The sequence below is a fragment of the Zingiber officinale genome, chromosome 1B (assembly GCF_018446385.1).
Source record: "Zingiber officinale cultivar Zhangliang chromosome 1B, Zo_v1.1, whole genome shotgun sequence".
Classification (NCBI taxonomy): Eukaryota; Viridiplantae; Streptophyta; class Magnoliopsida; order Zingiberales; family Zingiberaceae; genus Zingiber; species Zingiber officinale.
The window spans coordinates 169,565,862-169,590,835 of NC_055986.1; the positions used below are offsets into that span (position 1 = coordinate 169,565,862).

The window sequence follows — 24,974 nt, forward strand, 5'->3', positions numbered from 1 at the left end:
ATTTAAGCTCTATTATATGCATGGGTACGTATGTTGAATAACAACAATTTTTATTAGTATTCGTATCTTTAAAAATTAATTTGAGTAAAATACCTTATCAATTTTTCAAAAAGCTCCGGTTTAAATTTCGACGAAATAAATTTTTCTTAATATACAATTGGCCTAATTCAAACTAACAAAAAATCAATTTTAATTAATATATTTTACATAACATCTGCACGCTAGAGACAGAAATAAAATACTCAGTGGTTCTACTATCCGAAAGATACAACTGCTAACTGTGGCTCTCCTGAAAGAAAAACACAGGCCAACAATAAAATAAACATGAGAGAGAGAGAGAGGTGCACAATGACTCCTTCAAAACTTCATTGAGTTAGCTTTTGTCGATTCAAGTGTGTTCCTCGTTGAGCTTGAGGCCCTGCATAATTGTGCATCATGAACACGTTAATATATCTAAAGTCATCTATCGGGATCTTCAAAGGTTTCATTTTAATTCCTGTTCAGATTTTTGAACAGAACAATGCCGATGGATCCCATCGCTAGTATCCCTATTGTATTCCAGTTGAGCAATCTGCTTCTGTTATCAGTTAGGCCTTGCTGGGATGACAAAGACAAGCGCTCGTGCATCTTGTTAATGTCAATGAAAGGAGGCATCAACATCACTGAAGTTCTTAGGACTACAATCATTGGATGATACTTGCGGTTTCAAATATTCTAAGATTTGCAAGCAGAAACTAGACGACTTATAAAGATTGTTAGGAATGCAAAGGATTCAACATCACTGAAGCTTTGAACTAGTTGTATTTCAAGCAAAAGAATAGATGGAATTTTGGTACGTACCTCATCCAATAGGGAAGAATCTTTATTCAGTTGGGAAGAAGATGATGAAGCGGGCAGAAGGGTGCCATTGCCCAAGTTAGACACAAACAGCGATGTCGGGACAGAGCCATTACAGGCTTCCCCTTGGAGGGCTAAGTTTTGTTGGCTCATAGAAGTTCTCTGTGAGCTGAACTTCTTATTGTATTCATCTGTTTGTGAACTAAATTCATCGAATCTTTCATTTAGAGCAGAAATCTGCTCTGATAGATGATTACAGTTTCCTATACAGGATTGGTAAGTATAAAAAAAAAAAAAGTTGCATTAGACCACCTGTAACATAAAATATAGGCATGCAAACAAAATTGTGATTTATTTCCCAGTTTCTAGTTTTCTACCAAATGAGCATATTGTTGTTGTGGCAGCTAACCCGACTGATTGCCGGTGATTCAGGAGGTTCTCTCGAACCTTTTCTGGTTGACATCAAGTCTGAGTTTGGCAATATTTTTCTCCCTTTGTGTAGAGAAGGAATGAGATATTCCGCTGAGGAAATAGACAGAAGATTTGTTTCAAAATAGTTGTACCTTAAAATAGCAACAAGCATTAAGTCAGATCCGCCGACAAATCATCAATTGATGTACCCATAAAAACAAGCTAGATCAAATAGGAGTAGAAAATGCAAGAAAAAAACAATACCCAAGAATCTTTATTAGGGATTGTAAAATGTGATCATCTACAATAGATGGTAGCATGGTGTATTGGCCAAGTAACCGATGTTTATTTAGTGATTCTGAATAAGAACAAAAGTACCACTATTGCTAATATACAGAAACAAACCTTTTATGAAAATTATTTCTCATGGCAACCTTATGAGCAAACGCCCACAAGAGTGCTTCTCTGGGACTAGAGACCATATCATCGTCTATGCTGAGCTTTGTCCTCAAATCATCTGGCAATGGCTGCAGTTAAAAATATAAATTATGCAAAAACAATTGGAAGAAATAAAGACAAATGTTTTGGAACTAGGTGCAATAAGAGTTGTTGTAGAGAATCCATACCATCACTTCATTCACAAGCTTTTCCAGTTGAATCTGTTCGATGTAAGTACGTGCAATGAACGCACCTTCCAGACCCAATTGCTCTGCAATATGCCTAACATACAGTTGCTCTTTTCCTTGCACCTTTCTCATAATAACAACTACTATTAATTTACAAGCTTTTCCAGTTGAATCTGTTCGATGTAAGTACGTGCAATGAACGCACCTTCCAGACCCAATTGCTCTGCAATATGCCTAACATACAGTTGCTCTTTTCCTTGCACCTTTCTCATAATAACAACTACTATTAATTTATGATCAACAAAAAGGACTTTGAGCCAGAAAAATAGAAAGTACATAAGAATAATGAATCACAACATCTTTATAATTATAATACAGAAACAGAAAAAACAAACACCTTTCCTCTTCCTCAAAAATGCACATGATCAAAGAAGTTATGAAGAATCAAGAAACATAGCAAACAGCTGAAATTTACAGACCACTAAATTCTTTCCTCAGGTGACGCGTGTATACAATTCTTCACAGTTGTGCAGAAGAAATGACAGCCAAAAAAAGCATAGAACAAAATTTCTTTCTAGCTCAGAGAACATAAAGATGTCAGAGCCTTACTCCAAACTCTCATCTTTGATGATTACCTTTAAATGGGAGATTACATTATGTGCATGAAAACTAGAGTTCATGAATTCCTTATGCTTAACCAATGTCAATTGTAATATCGAATTCATCAGTCTTTCAAGTGATGCTTCATTGAGTTCAACTGTGGAAGGCTATAGGATAGTAATATATCACCAAGTAATTAGTTATAGAGAAGAGTCTACTTGGACAAGCTCTAGATCATTTTGAATGCACCATGAGGTCCAAGTCATAGTGAATACGCTGTCATATAACTTTAAGTTTCACAAGTATTGATATTAGGAACAAAACCATCATAGGAAATAAGAATCAAGATGTATGAAAACAGTCCTGCATCCTCAGTAGGGACTAGTGAATGTCAATGAAAATGTAGAAAGAATACTATAAGAATACTATTTCGAAATACCAAAAGTATTTCAAAATATCCTAAATTAGAAATCACTAAGAATAATTTCCATAACTACATTGTGCATAACCATGAAAAAGCCATCTGTAAGATACAGTTTCTATCTATGTAGAAACTGAAGTCGTTTAGTCATCATGTATGATGAAATAACTTATCCAATTAGCTACAAAAGAATCTTCTGTAGTCCATATGCTAATATACAGAAGACTATTCTTTTGACTTTAGTAGCTAATTGGATAAGTTATTTCATCATACATGATGACTAAACGACTACTAGATAGCAAAAAGTGACTAAATGACCAAGTCCAATTAGAACATATTGTAGAATTCATTACAGCGTAACTTATTATATATAATAGTTATGTATATACTATTTGTTACCATATTATATCTATATATTTGGTAATATATATATATATATAGGTCAATTAGACAAAGTTGTCAATCAGCCTAATAATAGTTTCCTAAGATAAATTCTAGTTTGTATATATAAATATGCCTACTCTTCAATAAAAAAGTAACCCTTTTGGATCTAAAGTTAACATGGTATCAGAGCAGTAAATTCGAAATTACGGTTTTTTTTTTCCCTTTTCCTGTCCGCGTGTTTCCTCTCCCTCATGGCTCTCACTGCCTCTTCGTCAACACAAACTCCCTCGCGTCCGCCTCCACCGCTGCACGAAGTAGAAGCCTGGCGGCCTGAACGTGACAGCCAACACCTCCCCTCCTTCCTCGTTTCTTTACAAAGACGATTGCCTCAGCACCGAAGCCGCGTGAAGGTCGTTCTGTCCCCTTCTCTTTCAATTTCCTTCAAGATCTGGGTTCTGCAATCCTCCTGGACGGCCCTTCCCGCCATGTCCTCCTCTTGCTTAGATTTGTTGTTGCCTCCGACGATGGTGATTGCTGCCTCACACTGCTGCCTCCAGCCCAAGAAGTCTTCCTTGCTGCTTCCTCTCCAAGCAACAGTAGCTGCTGCAACTTCCTTTGGCAGAAAACAGAGAAGCCTTCGCTTGCTGCTCTCCTCTCAGAGCAGCCGCTGCATCCTGATTTTCTTTTGCTGCCAGATCGAGCAGATCCAGAATTGTTGAGGTGCCTGCAGCCTGCTCTCTTACTCGCAGGAACAGAGGAAAGAAAGTCTTCTGTTTTTTTTCCTCGCTCCTTGATCGACCTCCTTTGACTCTCTTTGGGCTCTGTTTTGTTGGTCCTTCCTCGATCTCTCTCTCGCAAGCAGCTGGAAGCACCCACATCACCGAGCAGCGACTGTGCCTGTGCTGTTCATCGCCTCACCAGGTGTCGGCTCTCCTTCCACGACACAGCAGCGACTGCATCAGCCTTATCCTGGTGACCATCTCAAATTCTTCTTTTATTTGACTTTCTTTGAGATAAAGTCTTATGACAGAAAATAAGGCTTCTATTATAACGGATGTGGTGCCTGTGGTCTAAGATCATAGAATATAAGCCAAATGGTTCAAACTATTTGAATTGGAGTAAAATTATTCGTCTTTATCTATGAAGTATTAACAAAGATGTTCATTTGACTGATGATCCACATCAAGATGATTCGAAGCATACATGACTTAAGAGGATGCACATTTGTTCCTTCAGATTCGGAATTGTATTAATAGGTAATTGATTTAATCAATCACTGTGAATTTGTTAAAGAACTAATGAATTACTTGGAATTTCTATACTCTGGAAAAGGGAATCTCTCCCGCATGTATGAAGTTTGCAAAGCAATTTACCGTATGGAAAAACAAGATCAGCCTCTAATTAATTATTTCATGAGGCGCTTAATATGTTGTTGCCCTTTATCCCTGATGTGAAGGTTCAACAATGCCAACGAGAGTAGATGGCTATCATGAGCTTCCTTCCTGGTCCATCTCCTAAATTTGAGTTGTTAAGTCTCAAGTTCTCTCTAGCTTTGAGGTCTCTTCTTTACAAAATGTATTTAGTCGTATTCTCCATACAATAAATATTGCACCCATTCGGCTTAGTAGTGCTTTGATGAGTCACAATAATAGTTATGTGTCTGGAAGATCAACTGGTCGCAGTGGAAACAAAGGAGGTCACTCACAGGACTTTGATACTCGAACGCTAAATCCCAGCGGTATTATATGCAACTACTGTCATAAGCCAGGTCATACGAAGTTTGAATGTAGAAAACTTCAGCATAAAAATAAGCAAAAATACTTGGTCCATATTGCATCCACTAATGATGCCTCTAATAAATCAGTTATTATCTCTGCGGATGAATTTGCCAAGTTTACAAAATATCAAGAATTACTCAAATCTTCATCTCCCTCTGTCACTGCTATTGTTGATTCAGGTAAACAAAACGTATGTCTTCTTTCTTTATCCTCCAAATGGGTCATTGATTATGGTGTCACAGATCATATGATAGGTAATTCTAGTTTATTTTCTATTTTTTAGTCCAAAACTAACACTCCTACTGTTACGTTAGCTGATGGATCTCCGTCTTGTGTTTGTGGGTCTGGCACTATCAATCCTACTCTCCTATCTTACATTTACATAGTTTATCATTTAATTTGTTGTATGTTAGTCAACTAACTCGTAATCTTAATTGTTGCATCACATTTTTTTCTAATCATTGTTTATTTCAGGATCTTTTAACGAAAAAGATTATTGGTAAAGGACATGAGTCTGGAGGCCTCTACATTCTTAACACACTGCTCCCAAATTCTTCTGCTTGCTCAAGTGTCACTTCTCCTTTCAAGGATCATTGTAAGTTGGCACATCCATCTCTCCCTTTGCTCAAAAAGCTTTGTCTTAAATTGTGAGTTATGTCAGTTTGCAAAACATCACCGTCTTAGTTCAAGTCCTAGAGTAAATAAACGTGCTACTATTCCTTTTGAATTAGTTCATTATGATATTTGGAAACCTTGTCCTATTTTGTCTAAATCCGATTTTAGGTATTTTGTTACTTTTGTAGATGATTATTCTCGTGTAACTTGGTTATATTTAATGAACAATCGCTCTAAGTTATTTTCTCTGTTTTGTACCTTTTGCGTGGAGATTAAAACTCAGTTCAATACGTCCATCCGTACTTTGCAAAGTGATAATGCCAAGGAATATACATCAGGTTTATTCCAATCTTATAAGAATCAGAATGGCATGCTTTATGAAACCTCTTGTTGATACTCCATCCCAAAATGGTGTGGCTAAACGTAAAAGCAAACATCTTCTTGAGACTGCACGGACCCTTTTATTCAAAATAAATGTTCCCAAAAATTTTTTAGGCCGATGCAATTTCTACAGCATGTTTTCTCATTAACCACATGCCATCCACAATTCTTCATGGTGAGATCCCTTACGAAGTCATTGTTTCCTGTTAAACCTAGGATATTTAATAGCACTTATTTTATTTGAGATATTCGTCCGCATGTTACTAAATTAGATCCCAAGTCTCTGAAGTGTATCTTCCTTGGTTATTTTCGTCTTCACTCTTCGGAAAGGTTATAAGTGTTATTACCCTGGTATTAACAAATATCTTATCTCAATTGATGTTATCTTCATGGAAGTCACACCTTATTTCCCATCGTCACCTACTCCAATTTATCGAAAGGAGGAGGAAGATTTGTTGGTGTATTCTGTCACGTCCTCTACACTGAACCGACTCCTATCAAGCCACCTATTATTCAAGTTTATTCCGGGCGTCAATCTCCTGATTCATGTCCTGCACCTACTACTTTGTTATCAGATTCAGATCCAGTCCAAAGTGATGGTCTTCCTATTGCATTACACAAAGGTAAACATCAATGTATATCCTACTTCTTTTGTTTCTTATAACGACTTATCGTCTTCCTCTTGTTCTTTTATTGCTTCACTTGATTCTGTCTTTATTCCTAAAAATATCCATGAGACCATATCTCATCCTGGTTGGAAAGATGTAATAATAGAGGAGATAAATGCTTTAGATGACAATGACACTTGGGATTTGGTTGATCTACCTTCAAAGAAACGGGCTATTAGTTGCAAATGGATATTTGCAGTTAAAGTCAATCCGAATGAGTCAATTACCAGATTAAAGCACGTCTTGTCACTAAAAGCTATGCTCAGACCTATGGTGTGGATTCTTTTGATACTTTTTCTCTTGTCGCAAAATTGACATTTGTTCGAGAGTCGGGGCAAGTTTGTCGTCTTCAGAAATCTTTGTATGGTTTGAAACAAGTCCTCGTGCTTGGTTTGAAAAATTTAGTCGGGTTGTTGAAAAATTTGGTACGATGAAGAGTAAGTCTGACTATAAGCAGTCAGTAGCTGGTATCATTCTATTAGTTGTGTATGTGGATGATATTGTTATCACTGGAAGCTATGAGAATCTCATATCTTAAATCTTTCAATCATACTCAATTTCATACGAAAGACTTGGGGTGTTGAGGTTATGAGGTGTAAAAAAGGTATATTCCTATCTTAGAGAAAATATGTTATCAACTCATTAATGAGATAGGAAAATTGGGGGCAAAGCCTTGTAGTGCTCCAATGACTCAGAACATGCATCTCACAGGAGATGGGAAACTATTTGAACATCCTGAGAGATATCAAAGGTTGGTTAGGAAGTTGAATTATCTTACTGTAACTCGTCCAGATATTGCATATTCGGTTAGTGTTGCAGTTTATATCATCTCCAACCGTTCATCATTGGGCAATGTTAAAACAAATTTTATGTTATTTAAAAGGAGCACCTGGACGAGGTATCGTATATAAAAGTCATGGGTACACTCATATTGAATGTTTTTCGAATGCAAATTAGCAGGTTCCAAAATGGATAAAAGATCTACTTATCTTTGTTGGAAAAAAATTAGTCTCATGGAAGAGTAAGAAGCAAAACGTTATGTCACAATCCAATCCAGAGTTAGAATACAAGGCTATGACACAAATTGTGTGAGATAATGTGGATATATCAACTCTTGACTGAAATAGAACTTAAAATTTCAGTACCAGCAAAATTATGATGTGATAACCAAGCTGCTCTTCGTATTGCAACGAATCATGTGTTTCATGAGTGAACTAAGCACATTGAAATTGATTGTCACTTCGTTTGTGAGAAAATTTAACAAAAAATGATTTCTACAAGATATGTGAAGATTGAAGAACAATTCGAGGGCATCTTCACAAAAGCTTTAAGTGGGGCTCGGGTTAATTATTATTATAACAAGTTGGGTATGATTAATATCTATACTCCAACTTGAGGGGAAATACTATATATAATAGTTACCATATATGTGTATACTATTTGTTACCATATTATATCTATATATTAGGTAATTAATATATATATATATATATATATATATATATATATATATATATATAGAGAGAGAGAGAGAGAGAGAGAGAGAGAGAGAGAGAGGTCAATTAGACAAAAAATTTCAATTAGCCTAATAATAGTTTCCTAAGATAAATTCTAGTTTGTATATATAAATATGCCTACTCTTCAATAAAGAAGTAACCCTTTTGGATCTAAAGTTAACTTAACTGAACAACAATTCATAATTAAACCCAAAGTCTATCAGTAGTATCTTCCTTTTAATTAAACGTGGAAGGACTTGGAACTATGTTGAAGTATCTTCCAATATACAAAATTCAAATCAACACATAATACAAGAATGTTCAAGCCACTCCAGATAAAAATTAACGTTTACATATGCATTCCAGTTACCTGAATGTAATGGTGATTAAGTTGCTTTAACCAATCAATTTTCATAACCACCTTGTCATCATAAAACATGTGACTACTTCTCTTCAGAATAGCTGCAATGGTATAGCCTAGCCCCATTAACCCACCAAGAAGATGCACACTAACTTCAAAAGTACTTCCGGGTGATATGATGAAGGGATTATAAGTTGCCCATTCCTGGAATTCACAAATAGCCAGTGGTCACAGTGGCATATGAATACACACTAACTATATACAAGCAAAAGAAGATATGCAAAAGAAGTATACGACTAGGCATGTGAATACAGAAAATCCTTGAAATAAATATTGCTGAAGATAGACAATGCATTTAACAAAAGCTCACAACTTCATCCCATTGGATATTTGTGACAAATAACTCAAATTTATGAGTCAGCAAAATCAGGAAATATGCATACAATGCCAATCAAGAAAACAGAATTTTCTTTACATCAAACATGTTTCAAGAAATATGACAAATTTACATGATCCTCATCCATAAACCATAAGTCACATTAAATAAAAATTGCACAGGAATTATTCAGGATAGCATACCTCAAACATGAGATTATACTTTCCATCCCTGTTTCTCATTCTTAAATAAGACTGGCATGCTTCCAGGTCTTCACCTGGTGGCAATAAGTATATATCATAGGTTTCTTCTGTGCTTTCTTTGTGTTCTTGGGAAAGAACAGACTTGATTTGACCCACTGGTACATTCCTTGGTGACTGCAATATTAGAAACAAGTTTAAGCTTCATGCGAAATTAGCTGAAGACATCAATATAAACAGTTTGCAAATACCATGCCTCTAAACATTAGCAACCATATATGCCAAAAAAATCCAAAGACTAACCTTTAGAATGTAGGTTGGATTCTGGAAGCCTGTAAATGGATTGAACTTGTTGGAGAATTTATATGTGCTGTTTGCAAGTCTGGTTCAATGAACGCTTTGTACATTGGATAAACCTGTGTAATATAGAGAAGTCAGTATAAATGGTCAGGGCTCAGGAGATTCAAGTAAATGAACTTACTAATGTCAGTTAATTTAAAGTGTAGTTAGCAGAAGCATAAAGAAGTTTTCTCAAGGAGAAAAGATAAAGTAGAAAACTGTTTCTGAAATTTGATGAATAATCTCTTCAGGTTCTTGTCCAGCACGCTGTATGTCCCGCAAAACCCTTTTAACAAGGTCAAAATGTACCCCACCAGTCACAGAAACACGCAGATCAAGTAGAGGACGCAACTTCTCACTTAAAGCATAAATCCCTTCAAGAAAAAACAATCCTAGAGCTAGGGCCGTCGACAGTGCTGCCAAGAAGAAAACAAGGATGATGAATCTATCCTATGAAGAATAACTGGAAGTTCTAGTGCACTCTGCACCGCTACCTACTAATTACACATATATATAATAAAACCACTGTTAATTATTACCTGTATCCAATGCGATTACTTGACTTGAAATCATATATTGGCACCTGAACAGACTTCCCTTCTTTTAGTCCGCGAATATTTTCTAGCAAAGTGTCATAATCTGTTAACCGTGGATCTGGAAGAAAATGCATGAATTAGAAGTTTCCAGCATAAGGTGATGTTACAATAACCATCAGTTAAGATATCATTCTGCCTACATAGGCAAAACATCTTGTTCCACCCATCATCTCGAACCTAGAACACTATGATACAATGACACTTCCTCTATTCTCGCAACGATGTGTGGCTTCATGTGAAGAAGCTGACGACCCATAGGGAACTCTCCAAGATGCAAAGCATACAGAGACCATAACTCCTCTTCCTCCTGCACCTAGGGTTGATGATCTACACACCCACTAGCACTGACACTAGCACCAGACTCAGCCAACATGTCTTGTTCCGTCAAGGAACCAAAACTCCAGCTTAGAACAAGATTTTAAGCCTTCAAAGCAACAGGTATTATTCAAACTTCATAAAATGAAGTTTGAGGTTACAAACAAAAAGATTTACATGTACAAAATCAAATAAGCCTAGTTTCTAATCATGAACATACAAGAAAGAGCAACCAATGAAGAAACAAGTGGCAAGTTCAAGAATAAGCAATATCAGATCATTATGATGCAACTACAAGAACAAACAACAAATGACAAAAATATCTTAGAGCCAAATGTGTAGATATTAGTTGTGGTAAAATTGGTCATTTAAAAGCATTTTTATGCATTAAGGGGTGGCATCTGAGAACATTTGTGGTAACTAAGCATCTTCAAAATCCAAGTACAAGAACCACAAGTGTCCATTGCATCTAAGTGTATCCTTGTACGGATGTGATCTGGGGGACCAATCAGCACTTGTCTGTCTTCATGCACATTGTTGTTAGCCTATATATTCTGCATGAAATATTTTTTAAATAAAGGAACAGGAAAAGGAGGAAAGACAGGAACCAAGATGTGAATCAGTCAAAATTAAAAGCATATTCAAAGATGTAAGAATTGAAATTCCCTATTCAAAATATAATGCAGTATTATTTAAAAAAAGCTCTGAAATTGTCCATTCTAATAAAATCTGTTAATACTAGATTCAAAAAAATCTGCCAAACGATAGTGAACAGCAGTTTTTCTTCTATCATCGAAATTATAAACACATGTAAATGAAAGGCAATCTGTCAGCAAAATACAACTAACCAGGCAAGTAAGAATCTTTTTGAGCTACCAAAACATGAAAGTTGAATAAAAGAGAAATAAAAATGAATTAGATAGGAATTTGTATCAGTTCCATTGTCCATGCTAAAAGAACTGAGGAAACAATATAACAAGGACAAGAAAGAAAGAGGATATGAAAGCCAAAAGAGATTAATGAAAATAGGAGTTCAAACATACCATCAAAATTTCCATCAATGATGCGACTAGATTCATTGTAGTTGTCCATAGTTGTCCAACGACTACTACTCTAAGACTCACAATCCCTTGGACCATTTTGATTGGGTAATCTACTGAATTCACTCCCAAAGAACCTTCAGGTAGAGAGGTCAGATACAAGATTGAAGAAAGTTTAACACACTATACTTTCTTATGCAAGTATAATAAAAACCAAAAACACTATTTTATCGACAAGAATCATAGTTTGAATTGAAGCTCAATGTTGGTGTTGTTCTTGCTGCATAAGTTTTCTCAGGTGTAAATTCAGTGCAACACAGTAGTTGCAAGATAAAAGCACAACAAAATTGAGTAGAATCTTGTATCAAAATCGGTGATGAGAGTTGTGGCCGAAGACTTCTTTTATAGGGCATTGGGGGTGTCTCAGTTCATCCGAGGCGCCTCCATACATGCTGATTTGATTTGAAACTTCAATCTTTATCCTCTTCAAGCTGCCTCCAATGAATTTAAGGCACCTCCAATGCCTCGAAGCTCATCCTTCATGCTTATCACCTTCGGGACGCCTCCAGTAATCAGAGACACCTCCAGCAATCAGAGACGTCTCCACTAGGAGTGCCCTCCTTCACCTGAGGCGCCTCTAATCATCTGAGCTGCCTCCAATGAAATTTCTTGGAAATGTTAGTTTAAACACAATATGTCCCTACAAAAGAATAGAAGAACAAAGGTATGAATTGTGAATTAGATCCTGTCTAACCAAGACTAGGATCTAGTCTTGGTCTCAACTTAGATTTCCAAGATGGATCTAAGTTGGACCGACGTCTACTATCTAACTAGGACTCGTCCTCACTAGATCACTCCTCTCCAGTTGCTTACCAAACTTGCCATTTGTAGAACCACTTGACTCCACAAGGTCTTCCTGCCAGATGTCTCGACTCGGACATAGTCGTGGATCGAGCTTACTAATCTCTCCTAGCTCAGATATATTCGCGGATCTAGCTATTCTCTCTCCGATTCCACGAGTGCTTGGGAGTCATGAGATCAAGCTTACTATTCTCTTCCGACCCGGACATAGTAGCGGATCGAGTTATTCTCTCTCCAACTTCACTGGCACTTGGGAGTTATGAGATTGAGTTTACTATTCTCTCGACTCAGACATAGTCATGAATCGAGTTTACTATTCTCTCCTGAGTTGGACATAGTCGCAGATCAAGCTATTCTCTCTCTGACTCTATGGGTATTGGGGAGTCGTGGCATCGAGCTTACTATCCTCTCCTGACTCGAGAATCATGAGATCGAGCTTATTATTATCTCTCCGACTCCACCGGTACACAAGTCATGAGATCGAGTTTATAGTTGTAGATCGAGATATTTCCCCTTACTGGAACATAGGCATCCATCTACTTATCTATATACCTCTGCCATAGACAGTGACGTCCATCAACACTTCTCCATGTCGACTTATCATCTTACCACCAGGTTCGAGTGCATGTATAGTACTTTCTGAATAGAAATTATAACTTTTCTTTCAACTTTGCCTGAGGCACTCTACTTCGGTGGCTAACTACTTTAGACCATGGTGCCTCAACCATGTGGCCCCTAACATCTGTTGACATGATAATTGTCTAGCCAGTCGGACTACAACCTCTTTTGACTAGACTTGAGGGGATATTTGTGATGCGGGAAAGATGACATGGCCCACGTAGCAGGACCCGGTCAACATAAGCCCAGGTGGCATGTCTAGGACTTGATAAACACTGGGGCAATGATCCCCACTCACTCATGATCCCTCTCCACTCTCCCATTATCTTTCTCATGATCTTTAGGGAGGTCTCATATTTATAAAAGTCAAGTATATGGAAAAAAGGCTATCGAACTCTACCTTTCACATTTAATTTTTTTCTTCTATTATCGAAACATTGACTGACTTAGGCATTGGAATGATTTTGCTAAGGAACACCCGATGAACCCTTTAATGCTTGTTACTCTTTGTAGAAATCGCCATGCTATCATGATGAGATTTTCATGGCAAAAGGAAAACATATAGAAAATTGAGTTAAATCTCACTCGAGGATGAAAAACTTGAGGGAAGCACATTTTTTTTCAATTGCTTAGTTTATTTACTCATTTTTATTTTCTATATTTTAAAAACTATATTAAAAATAAAAAAATATATAATAGAAAAAAATTATATTCTCAAACATGTATAGATTTTAATTAGACTGATGATAATTGACGTTATTGTCTATGAACTCACCAATATAAAAAACACGTAATCTGGATCAACAATGACAACTATATTAATATCCAAGTAATGTCAACCATCATCAGAGTCTCGGAGTTAAAACAGCCAATATATTGCTTGATCGGCTTATCAAGGGGAAAAAACAGGTGGAGCTACAGTTGCTAACTATTACATGGCATATAACAAATAAAATCCTCACGATTTTGAATAATTTATTCTAAAAATTTAATAATCATTCTTCATGTAGTAATAGTGCTGAATGAATGTAGTAATAGTGTTGAATGAAGAATATCTAGTTCTGATAACAACACAAAACTATCTTACGGCTACACATTGAGATGTGCATGCTTCCTCCAATTCTTGCCTCGTCAGCAGTTTGGTGGAACCAGACAAAGAACTAGAAAGGCTACCAAGTTCATCCAGATCAAACGGTCTAATCGAGAAGTGGCCTCCAAGAGACTTGATGGTGCCTTCGATAAAAGATGTTCTTGATGGCACATAATCTTTCATTCGGCATAAGAACTCTACATGAGATCGTGCCTGAAAAAAAATTGGCAAAGTATTAGGATATTTACACATTGAGATATATAGTATATTTTTTTCTAGATCAACCAACAAACATCACTGGGAAGAAAATTTTTTGACAAGAAATTCAATTTTAGTTTCCAAATAAGAATTACATAACTGCATAAAATTAACTCGGAGGCAATTACAAAAGTATCACATTTCCTAAATATATTAACTTCCAAAGAGTTGTACCGATCTGTATTTGGGAGCTCGGCTGGGTAGTTTAAGATATTCCATGTTCCTGGCATCATAATCCCAAAGAAATGATGTGTGATGGATCCATCGATCTTTAATTATGGACTGAGCATTTCCACCGAATTTATGACTATTAAATGCATAATCTGAAAATTTAATAAAGTTCATTCAGAATACCTTCAGCACAAATATTTAATATAGAAATAAAAAAGAGTTCATGCAAAACTTCAAATAGAAAATTACTAAGATTATAATATATATATAAGGAACTTCTTAGACAAATGGCTGAGATGATTATTTAGCAACGGTTGGAAGGTATTTGCACAGTACGAGCATCATACTCGGTGTGATGGAGACTAGAAATGGCAAAATATCCATATCATAAGATGGAAGATTGCACAACGATCGTTATTAGTGAATTCTAGGACTCCATCTGGTTCTATATTCAGACATGAATAAGGCCTGAGTAATTGTAGGTCTCAAGGATATCTGATATAAACACAGAAGATGTGAAATGGGAACCAATTTTATGGGTGGGTCATGCTGTGTAGAAGGGTATAAGTATAACCCCAGCTGAATGATTGAAGCATTCAACAAAACATAAAGACAAGTAACAAACAACCTTCACAATATTAGTTGAAATTCTTTCTACATACCATTTTCACGAAGATGGAAATCACCAAACTCACAAAGCACCTGACCATACAACTGCCCAGTCCAGGACATAATCGGGTGAGGATAAGGTTGCAGCCCCGGAATAGCATTCTTGTTGCAAATCAAAGAGACAAAAAGTGTGCCATTGTCTATGATAACCGTGCCTCCACCAGAAAATCTTCTGATCACAGGGATTTGATCACGAAGCACAGGCTTTAGTTCAACAAGTTCTGAAGGCCTCCTATGTTATAGTTTTATACTGATTGTCAGTCTTATTAATAACGGATGAACAATCCTTGAATGTCCAAATCATGCAAGGAGAAAGATATAAACAATTATAACCATGTCAAAGGGAGATTTGCTGGCGAAATAAGAAACATAACAACTATAAATACATACCCTGATATACCCATGACTATGGTGGGAAGACTTGTCCCATGATTAATGATACACCAATTCTCTGCTGAGCTTCTGAGCAGTCTTTCCTCCAAATATAGTTGCTCTAATATTGGCACAGCTGTCATTCTAAGAAGATTCATGCAGGGAAGTCCAGCTTTTATAGCTTGAGGTAAAGCCATCTATCACATAAAACAGAAAAGTATTTTATTTTCTAACTATAAAAACAGTTGAATTAGATCTTTTGACTTACATAGTTTTTTTTTTTAAATTGCTTCTGCTGAAAAAATAGAAAAAATTCTGGTGATCAAAATAATACTGAAATATAAACAAGATTGATGCACAACAATTTGGTTGGAAAAAGATTACAGAATAAGGAATATAGCATCGCCATATGCTTCTTAATTATCAAAGATGGCATCACCATAATTTAATTACTGATGTAGATATTAAACCCATAACCTTTTATATCACAATCGCCACTTCCTCAAAAATTTGAATCACAAACTAGAGTGTTTCAAGGCATCATCGACAATCAAGTTTTAGGTTATATATAGCCAAAGAAAGAGCACCGAATCCCTAAAGTTAAACTTTTGAAAGGGGTGCTTACTCAGGAAATGGCACAAGAGCACACCAACAAATAGTGAGGCTTGTCTCTAGAGCAAAAGAGTTAAAATTTAGAATGGAAAATCAAGCATGGACAGCTTCTATGACCTAAAAGGTCAACTAGTTTTCATCTACCTTTCTGTCATTCATTAGTGATAGATTCTTAGACAAACCAAACATTATTGTTTCCCCAAGAGGAGAGCATTCATTCAATGGCATTTCAGTCTATTCAAGCTAAACCTAGTTGTTTATAGATAGTAGATTATAGCTAATATATAGCAAAAAAAGAGCATGGAATACCTAGAGTTAAACTGTTGAAAGAGATGGTTACTGAATAAATGGCACAAGAACGCACCGACCAGTAGTGAGGCTTGTCTCTAGAGCAAAAGAATTGAAATTTAGAATCGAAAATCAAGCACCGATCTGATTTCTCAGACATCATACAAAACAAAGATTAAATGAAAAAAAAAATACAATGAAATCATTGGAAATTGATCAATAAGGGAAGGAATTGGAAGAAATTTGAAAAATTAGTTGTTTTAGTGCAAACATCAGCCCAATCTAAAACTCAGAAAGCAAAAATAAATCTCCAAGCAAAATAATGGAGCAGGGGGATCAAGGATCATCATATTATCAGTGGCGGTAGAGAAGAGGAGGTAGAAGATGACATGATCTATCTTGTGTGAGACACTGGTAGAAGGCAGAGAAATCAATCTCAAACTCTTTAGTTGGTAAATTGCATGAGGAGATTAGGGTTTATAGAATAGGTTTTATTAAGTTTATAATTAAGTTAAATACATCAAACAATTAATTAATGTTTGATTAAATATTTTAAACAGAATTGATTAGTCATAAATCAAGTAGTGAATCTGAATTTATGATTCTGCACACATATGCAATTAGTTGGATGTTATTTGTATCTAAGAAAAAGGCACACCCGTGTATTTAATTTATTATTTAGGGTTCCACCTTACTTATTCATTTCACTTTGTGCCTACTTAATTTTCTTTGTTGACTTCACTTCTCTTGCCACTTGAAGATCATGAAAAGAGGGTGTTTAGAACTTCTGTGAGATTCGAGGAATTCCTTGGTTCTCCTAAAAGATACCAAAAAAAAATAAAACCTAAATTTCTTGAAATAATCTACATGATATCCTTAGAGCTTTCCATCTTGCAATAGTCAGATCTTAACCCACCTTAATCTAAAAGTCAGTAAGGAAGACTGAGTAGGTGAAGCAATATGTAGTATGATGATAAGGTAAACATCAAATAATAAAATATACCGTGAACCACAACATAAATAATTCTGTCTGCAAGAAAGTAAAATAATCCTCCCCTAACTTCAATGAACATGAATCCACTGCAATCCACCAGATACCAACCCATGAGCATATTTGGACCTATTCAATGAACATGAATCCCTGCTCCCTCCCATTCTGCAATACTGAGGCAAAAGGTGTAATCCAACCCTCGCAAAACTACCAATGGTAGCCCAAGTGTGCTATGCAATCAAATCACATTTCGCTAATGTTAAAAAACCAATATAATTACTAAATGGTCCAGAGATCAACCTAATGGGCAGAAGACCCTGTCTGCAATACAATCAACATCCTGTATATTCCACATCCATGAAAAGAACAATCATTCAGTTATTAGATATGACCCAGGTTTACGATACCTTAATATAAGGTAATTGACAATCTATAACAACTAATAGCGCAAAAAAAAAAAAAAAAACTGCATAATACATTCCAGATACTGCATAAATATAACAACAGATAGCAACATGCTTTAAATCCCAGATAATTAAGTGACAACTGATATATGCTCATGATCAACAAAAACAAAGTCCATAAAGAGCATACGAACAATTACAAGTACGCAAGTAAATAAGATACTGTTGGAACTTCCCACAATATTAGGTATGCCTATCCACGATACCCTTTCTTGCGAGTCCTCCCTATTTGAGAGAGGGGAAAAGAACTTACCCCCACTGCGATTTATCCAAAAATAAATTGCAAAATAAGTCCTTGTGGAACTCTCCTTGCCAATGCAATTCAATATTCGATCACCTGGGGACTGCTCAAGATGAAGGCCGTCAAAAACAATGATTTTAACCATTACGGCACATAGAAATTCTAAACTACGACAAGTATAGAAAACTCACACTGATCGCATACGCTAAAAGGGTCGATAATTGCAGCTGCTCCACGCGAGAAGGGAAACAGATTGCTGCTCTTCTGTATCAAAATATAGGAGTGGCTGTGACTCTGTTAGAAAATGATGGAAAACGTTCCTGCTTCGGAAGAGTAGGGAGGAACGGAGGAGGGCTGCCTGAGAGGAAGAGTGCGGGCTGAGAGGTAGAGGGGAGAGGCAGAGATGAACGGTTGGAGATAGGAGATGCTGAGAGGCGAGGGAGGCGATGGATGAATATTGGAGATACCGGCGCCGTCCGGTGCCGAGAAAGGACGAGCCAACTCGGTCGTGCCGGTGCGCGACAGCGATTTGTGAGTCGGGCGATGCGAGAAAGGGGCGGAAACACGATCTTGTTCCGGGATACATAAATAACTCTTTTTGGAGGGCTTTTTAACAAAATAAAAAAACTCAGCGTGTTTACATAAACACTCCTCTATTTCTTAAATTTCGTATATACGTCCTTTTAAGAGTGATTTGATTTCAAATTGAAGTTTCAGCTTTTACTAAACAACGCAAGTAAGTTTTCAAAAATATCAAATCGCTAAGGTTAATTTTAAAATTATTAAACCATATATTCACTTTCGGTTTTACTGACTCATAATTTAGAATATAAACAAATAAAAGATTGCAAAAAACAATTCAAATACGTTAATTGCTAGAAGGATTTATTCGGTTATTAACTTAAATTAATTTTAGAAGGATTAGTTAAGCATGGGTTATAATATTGATTAGTATATAAATGGTGATCAATAGGGCTGTAAACAATTCGAGTCGAACTGAGATTTGGGGTGTTCAAATTTATTTGATAAGGTAACCAAATCGAGCCGAGTCGAGCTTAAAATGAACTAAGCTTTTGAAATGAGTGTTCAAACTTGGCTTGGTTTATTTTTTATGAACTTGAGTTTGTTTGAAGTTTGCTTGAGCTTGGTTCGTTTAGATGTTACCAAACTCTCAATTCAAGCTTGTTTGATTGTTTGAACCTTTTAGTTTTTTGATTGGTTATTAAGTTTGATAATTTAAATTTATTTATTTTATTCTATTTTATTGTTTATTTAGCATATTGAAAAGAGTTTTATTAATGAATATGATTTGTGAACATTGTTCGCGAACGTTATTCAAGAATGTTAACGAGATGAATATATATGTGTTCAAGTTTGTTTATTTAGCTTAATGAGTTGTTCAAAATTGTTTGTTTAATTAATCTTATATATATTGAATGAACATAAATAAGTTCCTACCAAGTCGAATATCAAATTTGTTCACGAACGTTTGACTCATTTACAACCCTAGTGATGAATAGAGAGAAAATTGTGGGTTCCAATATGATACAAGGAGGAAGAACCAAGGGAAAAGAGTATAAAGTAACCTATAAAATGAAGACAATCGTTAACTCAAGGCATCGAGCAAAAAAGCTACCGAGTTATTCATCCATGGCCAGTTCACCAATTCTTGTCAAAATGTTCTAAGTATATCAAGTAAAAAACATATCACCATATATCTTACGTCTGTGGCAAAATATGTGATCCCGTCCGGAAGCTGAGTCGGACGAAGGCTAGTCGCGACGCCCTGGTTGTTGACGGAAAGTCGTGGGCGATCCGGCTCCCACAGGCTGCTGACGATGCTGCAGGACCCTGCACACACTCAGACGATCCCCCCTCCTCACGTTAGAGACCAGAACCCCAGGGAAAAAGTCCCCGGGTCAGGCCCTCCGACGCTAAAGTCAGGTACTTTTTCCCCAGAAAATGCAAAGAGAAAGAAAAAACTGACTGAAAATGAAAAGTTGTGAAAAAAAGTGACGAGAGAGCGTACCCGCGTACGAAGAATCCTCCTCTTTTTATGCCCCCGCCTCGCTTCTAGAACTTGCAATCATGTCAGAAAGCGTTAGACGCTGGGCTTTGTCGTGTAGTCCCGGACACCTGTCGTGCTGCCATTGGTTGTGAAAGTATCTTCTCGTTTAGGGACCTCAGCCTTTACACATGAGTTTTGTCTTGTAATGAAGGACATCTGTCAGGCTGCTATTGGTTATGAGGGCATCTTTTCGCTTAGAAACCTCCGCCTTCGCACATATCGCTGATATGTAATAATTACCCCTTGACAGACAAATGTGTGCTTCTCCGACTCCCGCATGACTTAGCTCATCCGATCTATTGTGGTCTGCGTCTGCCTCGCATCCTCCGATCAGATCCGACCTCTAAGCGTCACCTGCGAGTCGGGCTGTCTCTAAACAGCTCTGCCGATCCCGACCTGTACCCTGCGCTTTGTATTTCCTGGCCTTCGAATCGTAGGCCTGTAGATCGAGCTGTCTCTAAACAGCTCTGCCGATCCTGACCTGTGATTTGTACTTCCTGACCTTCGAATCACAGGCCTCCCGACCTGTGATTTGTACTTCCTGGCCTTCGAATCGCAGGCCTGTAGATCGAGCTGTCTCTAAACAGCTCTGCCGATCCCGACCTATGATTTGTACTTCCTGGCCTTCGAATCGCAAGCCTGTAGATCGAGCTGTCTCTAAACAGCTCTGCCGATCCCGACATGTGATTTGTACTTCCTGGCTTTCGAATCGCAGGCCTGTAGATCGAGCTGTCTTTAAACAGCTTTGTCGATCCCGACCTGTGATTTGTACTTCCTGGCATTCGAATCGCAGGCATGTAGATCGAGCTATCTCTAAACAGCTCTGCCGATCCCGACCTGTGCCCTGTGTTCCGCCTGTCGTCTCCCTTCGTCTTTCTACTGTTTTGCCCCCTTGATCAACAAGTCTGTCTGGCCTCTGACTATCTCATATGCTTGACTTTGACTGCTCAGTCAGCTTGACTATTGACTGCCAAATCACCTTGACTATTGACTGCCAAATCACCTTGACTATTGACTGCCACATCATCTTGATTTTTGACCGCTATATGACCTTAACCTTTCTCATCCTTTCCTTTTGAGTCCCTCCCTTATCAGCCATATCAATATGCAATAAAGGCTGAGAGACATTCATTTTGTAGATACATTTTCTAGTCTTAAAAGCTCTACGTGATCAAGTAAGAAGAAAACTATGAAAGCAATGAAGACAAGAAACGTGTATTTCTTTACCATGTGAGATAAGAAAATTAATCTTCAAAGTCATCTTTAGTTATTGTTCAAATTATGAAAACATCTATATAAACCAATTAATGCGGGGTCCAAACCGGAACTGAATTTTCAAGTGGTTGATGATGACGCAGCACCGGACCATACTTGGTTTAATATTTATATATTTACTTTCCCACCGCCGTTTTCAACCTGACATTCCATTTGATGAACCAGTGGGCCAGGCAGACACTTATCCATCGTTGACTCAGCGTACAGAAGAAAAAAACAAACACCATTTCTGATTTCTCCCACGAGGTTTATTATTTTTATTAAAATATATATCATAGTATGCATTACAAAGCTAAAACATTAATGCATGTATGTACCGTACATGCATGCACATACAAATATATATTTCATAATTAAGATTTATAAATTTTGCATTCATTCGTATTTGAGAATGCCCGGAATATGAATGTCGTGGAGATAAGAGTTCCACTCGATGTGCTTGGAGTCCATGTCAAATAACATCTCCTCCTTTCCCATCATCGCCCTTAATTTTTCCAAGTTGGCATCATCAAACCTAATTACACCAAAACAAGATCATGCATGCATGTAAACGAATCATATATATATATATATATATTTATTGTCGATCGATGAAAACAAAGCATACCGGCCTTTGAAGAAAGCGTATGGCTCAAAAAGATCGATAAGAAGCTTCAAATACTTATACTTGCGGTTTAGATCATCGTATAGACGCCCAAATATAAACCCACAAGTTATAAAATGAATAAGGTGAAGTACCTAAAACACAGATATAATTACTCCGGGGATATATAGAATAATCTAATCATAATTAAGACTATTTGAGATGCATATATATATATATATATATATAATCAGTACCTGTAATAAGAACTTGTATACCATAATTAAGAAGGTGGTTCTAATGCTCAGAGTCATCTTTCTAGTGATCTTCAGGGGGGTTCCATCCTTCCCTGTACGGGGATTCATGGAGAAATAATCGAACCAACACTGCAGCAGAGAATCATAAGTAATAGGGTTTCTTGTGGAGGAGCCAACATGGTAGATGAACTCAGACTGCTGCTTTGAGTGAGCCACCGTGGTAGCCATCATAGCATTCACCACCATGTCTCCTGGTATCTGCATGGTCAATTTAATTAATTAATTAATTAATTAATGCATGTATATGTAATTAAACTGATCAGTACCAAATCTACAGTCATCTGAGGGTCTCCTGGAAAACTTTGGAGCTTCCTGTCTGCATAAGCCATCATGAAGATGTCAGTTGTCCTGCACATCGATCGATCGCCAACAATTTAATTAATGCACACATGACTCATGCAGATTAATAACTGAGTTGTATTGATTTGACGACCTTATGCCTTCTATCCAACCAGGCAATGGATCTCTGAGGATGCTCGTTATGATACTTGGTCTCACGATGACCAGAGGCAAGTTTCCCCGCGAGTGCCCTAGCACCATCTCACCCATTGCCTTGGTGAAAACGTAAGTGTTGGGCCACCCAAAAAACCTTGCTCTTAATTAGTTTTATAGTCAGTTAATTAGTTATTCAGAAATATTATACATATAGTTTTATTAATTAAATTAACCTTTGCATGCCCAACTCTTTCATGGCGAGTTTTTGGGCTAGTGGAGTGAGATTATGATCAGCTTGCAGCTCCACTTTCTTCTTCTCTACCAAATCTATCTCAGCTTCAATGTCCAAATAACAAGAGTTTGATCCTGATCTGAGAGTTTCACCCATTGACAATCTCTTCTCTGGTATGAGTCCACTGCGCTCAGTACCAGATACGTAAGCTGGGGAGGAGAAATAAATAGATAATATAATGCATTAATTATTATTAATTTTAGATATATGCACAAAAGAAAACGTAAGAATAAGTAAAAATATATATTATATATATATACCAGTTGAAACATGAAGAAACATTTCGAGTTTCACACATTGTTTTGCAAACTGCAGCACGTGCTTAGCTCCAAGCACGTTTATGTTCAAAGAAACATCATATCTGCATATATATTAATTAAAGTTGGTTGATTAATATTGATAGCCATTATCAAAAAATATATATTAAATTAATTAATTAATTACCTCTCACAAAAGTTGGTGGTGGCAGCAACATTGACAATAATTTGCACTTCCTTGAACAATTTATTTACAAGATTAGAATCTTGAATTCCTAAATTCTCATGAGCAATGTCTCCAGCCACAGGCCACAATTTGCTCCTCGCAAATGACTGGAATCCGTCTCCATATTTCTCTTTCAGGGCCTTGAATAATTCCTTGCCTAAAATCTGAAAATTGCACCGATCGAGGATATATATATATCTCATGTCGATATGTATATTAAGATAAATCGTATACGTATACGTACGTACCTCATGTTCAAGGCGTTGCATGGCTGATGCAGCGTCGGCAGCTCTGATGAGGAGGAAGACCCTCTTCACGTCTGCCAGAACCCTCAGCAACTTCTCCACAAATACTAATTGATTCGTGATCAAAAAAACAAAGAAAGAGAAAGTTAATTTAATTCTTTAGCTGTTTGCTTGTTTTTTCCTTCTTTTTATATATTAATTTCAACTACATTAGAAATTAATATAAAAATACATACTTTTGAACAGAAACCCAGTCGATCCAGTGACGAGAATGGTCTTCGCCTTGAAAAATTCCACGATGCTTTTCTCTCTGCTGCTCTCCATCTCACACACTTTTTTTTTTGTTTTTTTTTTGTTTTTGAAGGTTTAATTATAAAGTGTTGAAGGGAGGTGGTAGTCGTAGTGCCATGTATATATAGGCCAGCAAAGTTGCTGTAAATATAAATAAATAAATTTAATGAAAAGAGGGACAGCTCAGGAAAAAAAGGGGGTGACACTCTCACTAAGGGAAGTGCCTTAAGATTTTGGGAGACGAAAGAGGGGACGGCGGGTTGAACTTGAAGGCCACGAGCACATGTTAAGTTAAAATACAGTTTTTTTTTTTTTTTAAAATGGGCCATGATCATTAATTAAAATTATAATCTTTTGTATTTTTCACGCCAAATGCTAACAGTATGACGCTATTACCGTTATTTAAATGATATTAAATAGTTATCATTAATTTTAAAATTGAGAGTTTTTTTCTTTTTGACTATTTTAAAATTCTTTAAAAATTAAAAGATATTTAATTACTGTAAAAAGCAGAAGGAAGGACTAGGGGAGTTAAAATATGTTTCAGGAAAAGAAAAACTTATTCAGATATTTATTATTTTTTTTAAAAAAAAGATTGATTTCAGTGGAGTAAATTTTTAAAAAAGTTAAAAGCAATTAGTGGAAAAAGAACCTAAGCCTAATAAAATTGTCATTTTAACAATTAAATAGAGATTATTTTTTGCATCCTATATTCGATTTAAAAACTATTTTATCGTTTAAAAGATTAATAATTTAATCCTGGTAGCTAGCATTCTTTTAAATTAAGCAAATTGAAAAATAAATGACAAATTACTAAACCAGGTAGCAATTTAAGTTTCATATTATCCAAATTGATTTGTAGGTAATTACTTTTAAAATACTCAAATCGCATACTCAATATCAATT

The 24,974-nt window shown here is 36.5% G+C and overlaps 2 protein-coding genes and 1 pseudogene across 5 annotated transcripts; all 3 read right to left on the reverse strand.

The window, feature by feature from the left end:
• Nucleotides 1-166: 166 nt before the first annotated feature.
• Nucleotides 167-11,581, reverse strand: LOC121991646 (annotated as a pseudogene).
• On the reverse strand, nt 10,033-18,655 carry LOC121991622 (putative lipoate-protein ligase A). Of its 4 annotated transcripts, XM_042545614.1 has the most exons (8): nt 18,271-18,655; nt 18,092-18,182; nt 16,405-16,481; nt 15,502-15,680; nt 15,105-15,343; nt 14,446-14,594; nt 14,011-14,226; nt 11,448-11,581 (listed from the first exon to the last, which is right to left on the reverse strand). In XM_042545614.1, the coding sequence occupies exons 4-8, from the start codon at nt 15,678-15,680 to the stop codon at nt 11,567-11,569; spliced, it is 798 nt and encodes a 265-aa protein (XP_042401548.1). In that variant the 5' UTR covers nt 16,405-16,481; nt 18,092-18,182; nt 18,271-18,655; the 3' UTR covers nt 11,448-11,566. The 4 variants fall into 4 exon arrangements, with proteins under 4 accessions (XP_042401552.1, XP_042401559.1, XP_042401548.1 ...); XM_042545618.1 differs by lacking the exons at nt 11,448-11,581; nt 16,405-16,481 and adding an exon at nt 10,033-10,147; XM_042545625.1 differs by lacking the exons at nt 11,448-11,581; nt 16,405-16,481 and adding an exon at nt 10,165-10,958.
• A 3,142-nt stretch (nt 18,656-21,797) lies between these two features.
• Nucleotides 21,798-24,101, reverse strand: LOC122045039 (probable fatty acyl-CoA reductase 4). The gene is made up of 10 exons (XM_042605091.1): nt 24,014-24,101; nt 23,781-23,884; nt 23,494-23,696; nt 23,310-23,410; nt 22,991-23,198; nt 22,756-22,917; nt 22,589-22,670; nt 22,263-22,520; nt 22,030-22,160; nt 21,798-21,936 (listed from the first exon to the last, which is right to left on the reverse strand). The coding sequence occupies exons 1-10, from the start codon at nt 24,099-24,101 to the stop codon at nt 21,798-21,800; spliced, it is 1,476 nt and encodes a 491-aa protein (XP_042461025.1).
• Nucleotides 24,102-24,974: the final 873 nt, after the last annotated feature.

Excerpts from the sequence above, each read along its gene's own strand:
- LOC121991622 (XM_042545608.1), bottom strand. The coding sequence starts at position 15,680 with ATGGCTTTACCTCAAGCTATAAAAGCTGGACTTCCCTGCATGAATCTT. Across the intron at positions 15,344-15,501 it reads ATAGTCATGGGTATATCAGG|GAGGCCTTCAGAACTTGTTG; the intron begins GTATGTATTTAT and ends ACTATAACATAG. Across the intron at positions 14,595-15,104 it reads TTTCCATCTTCGTGAAAATG|ATTATGCATTTAATAGTCAT; the intron begins GTATGTAGAAAG and ends TTAAATTTTCAG.
- LOC122045039 (XM_042605091.1), bottom strand. The coding sequence starts at position 24,101 with ATGGAGAGCAGCAGAGAGAAAAGCATCGTGGAATTTTTCAAGGCGAAG. Across the intron at positions 23,199-23,309 it reads GTTTCTTCATGTTTCAACTG|CTTACGTATCTGGTACTGAG; the intron begins GTATATATATAT and ends TCTCCTCCCCAG. Across the intron at positions 21,937-22,029 it reads TACGCTTTCTTCAAAGGCCG|GTTTGATGATGCCAACTTGG; the intron begins GTATGCTTTGTT and ends TGGTGTAATTAG.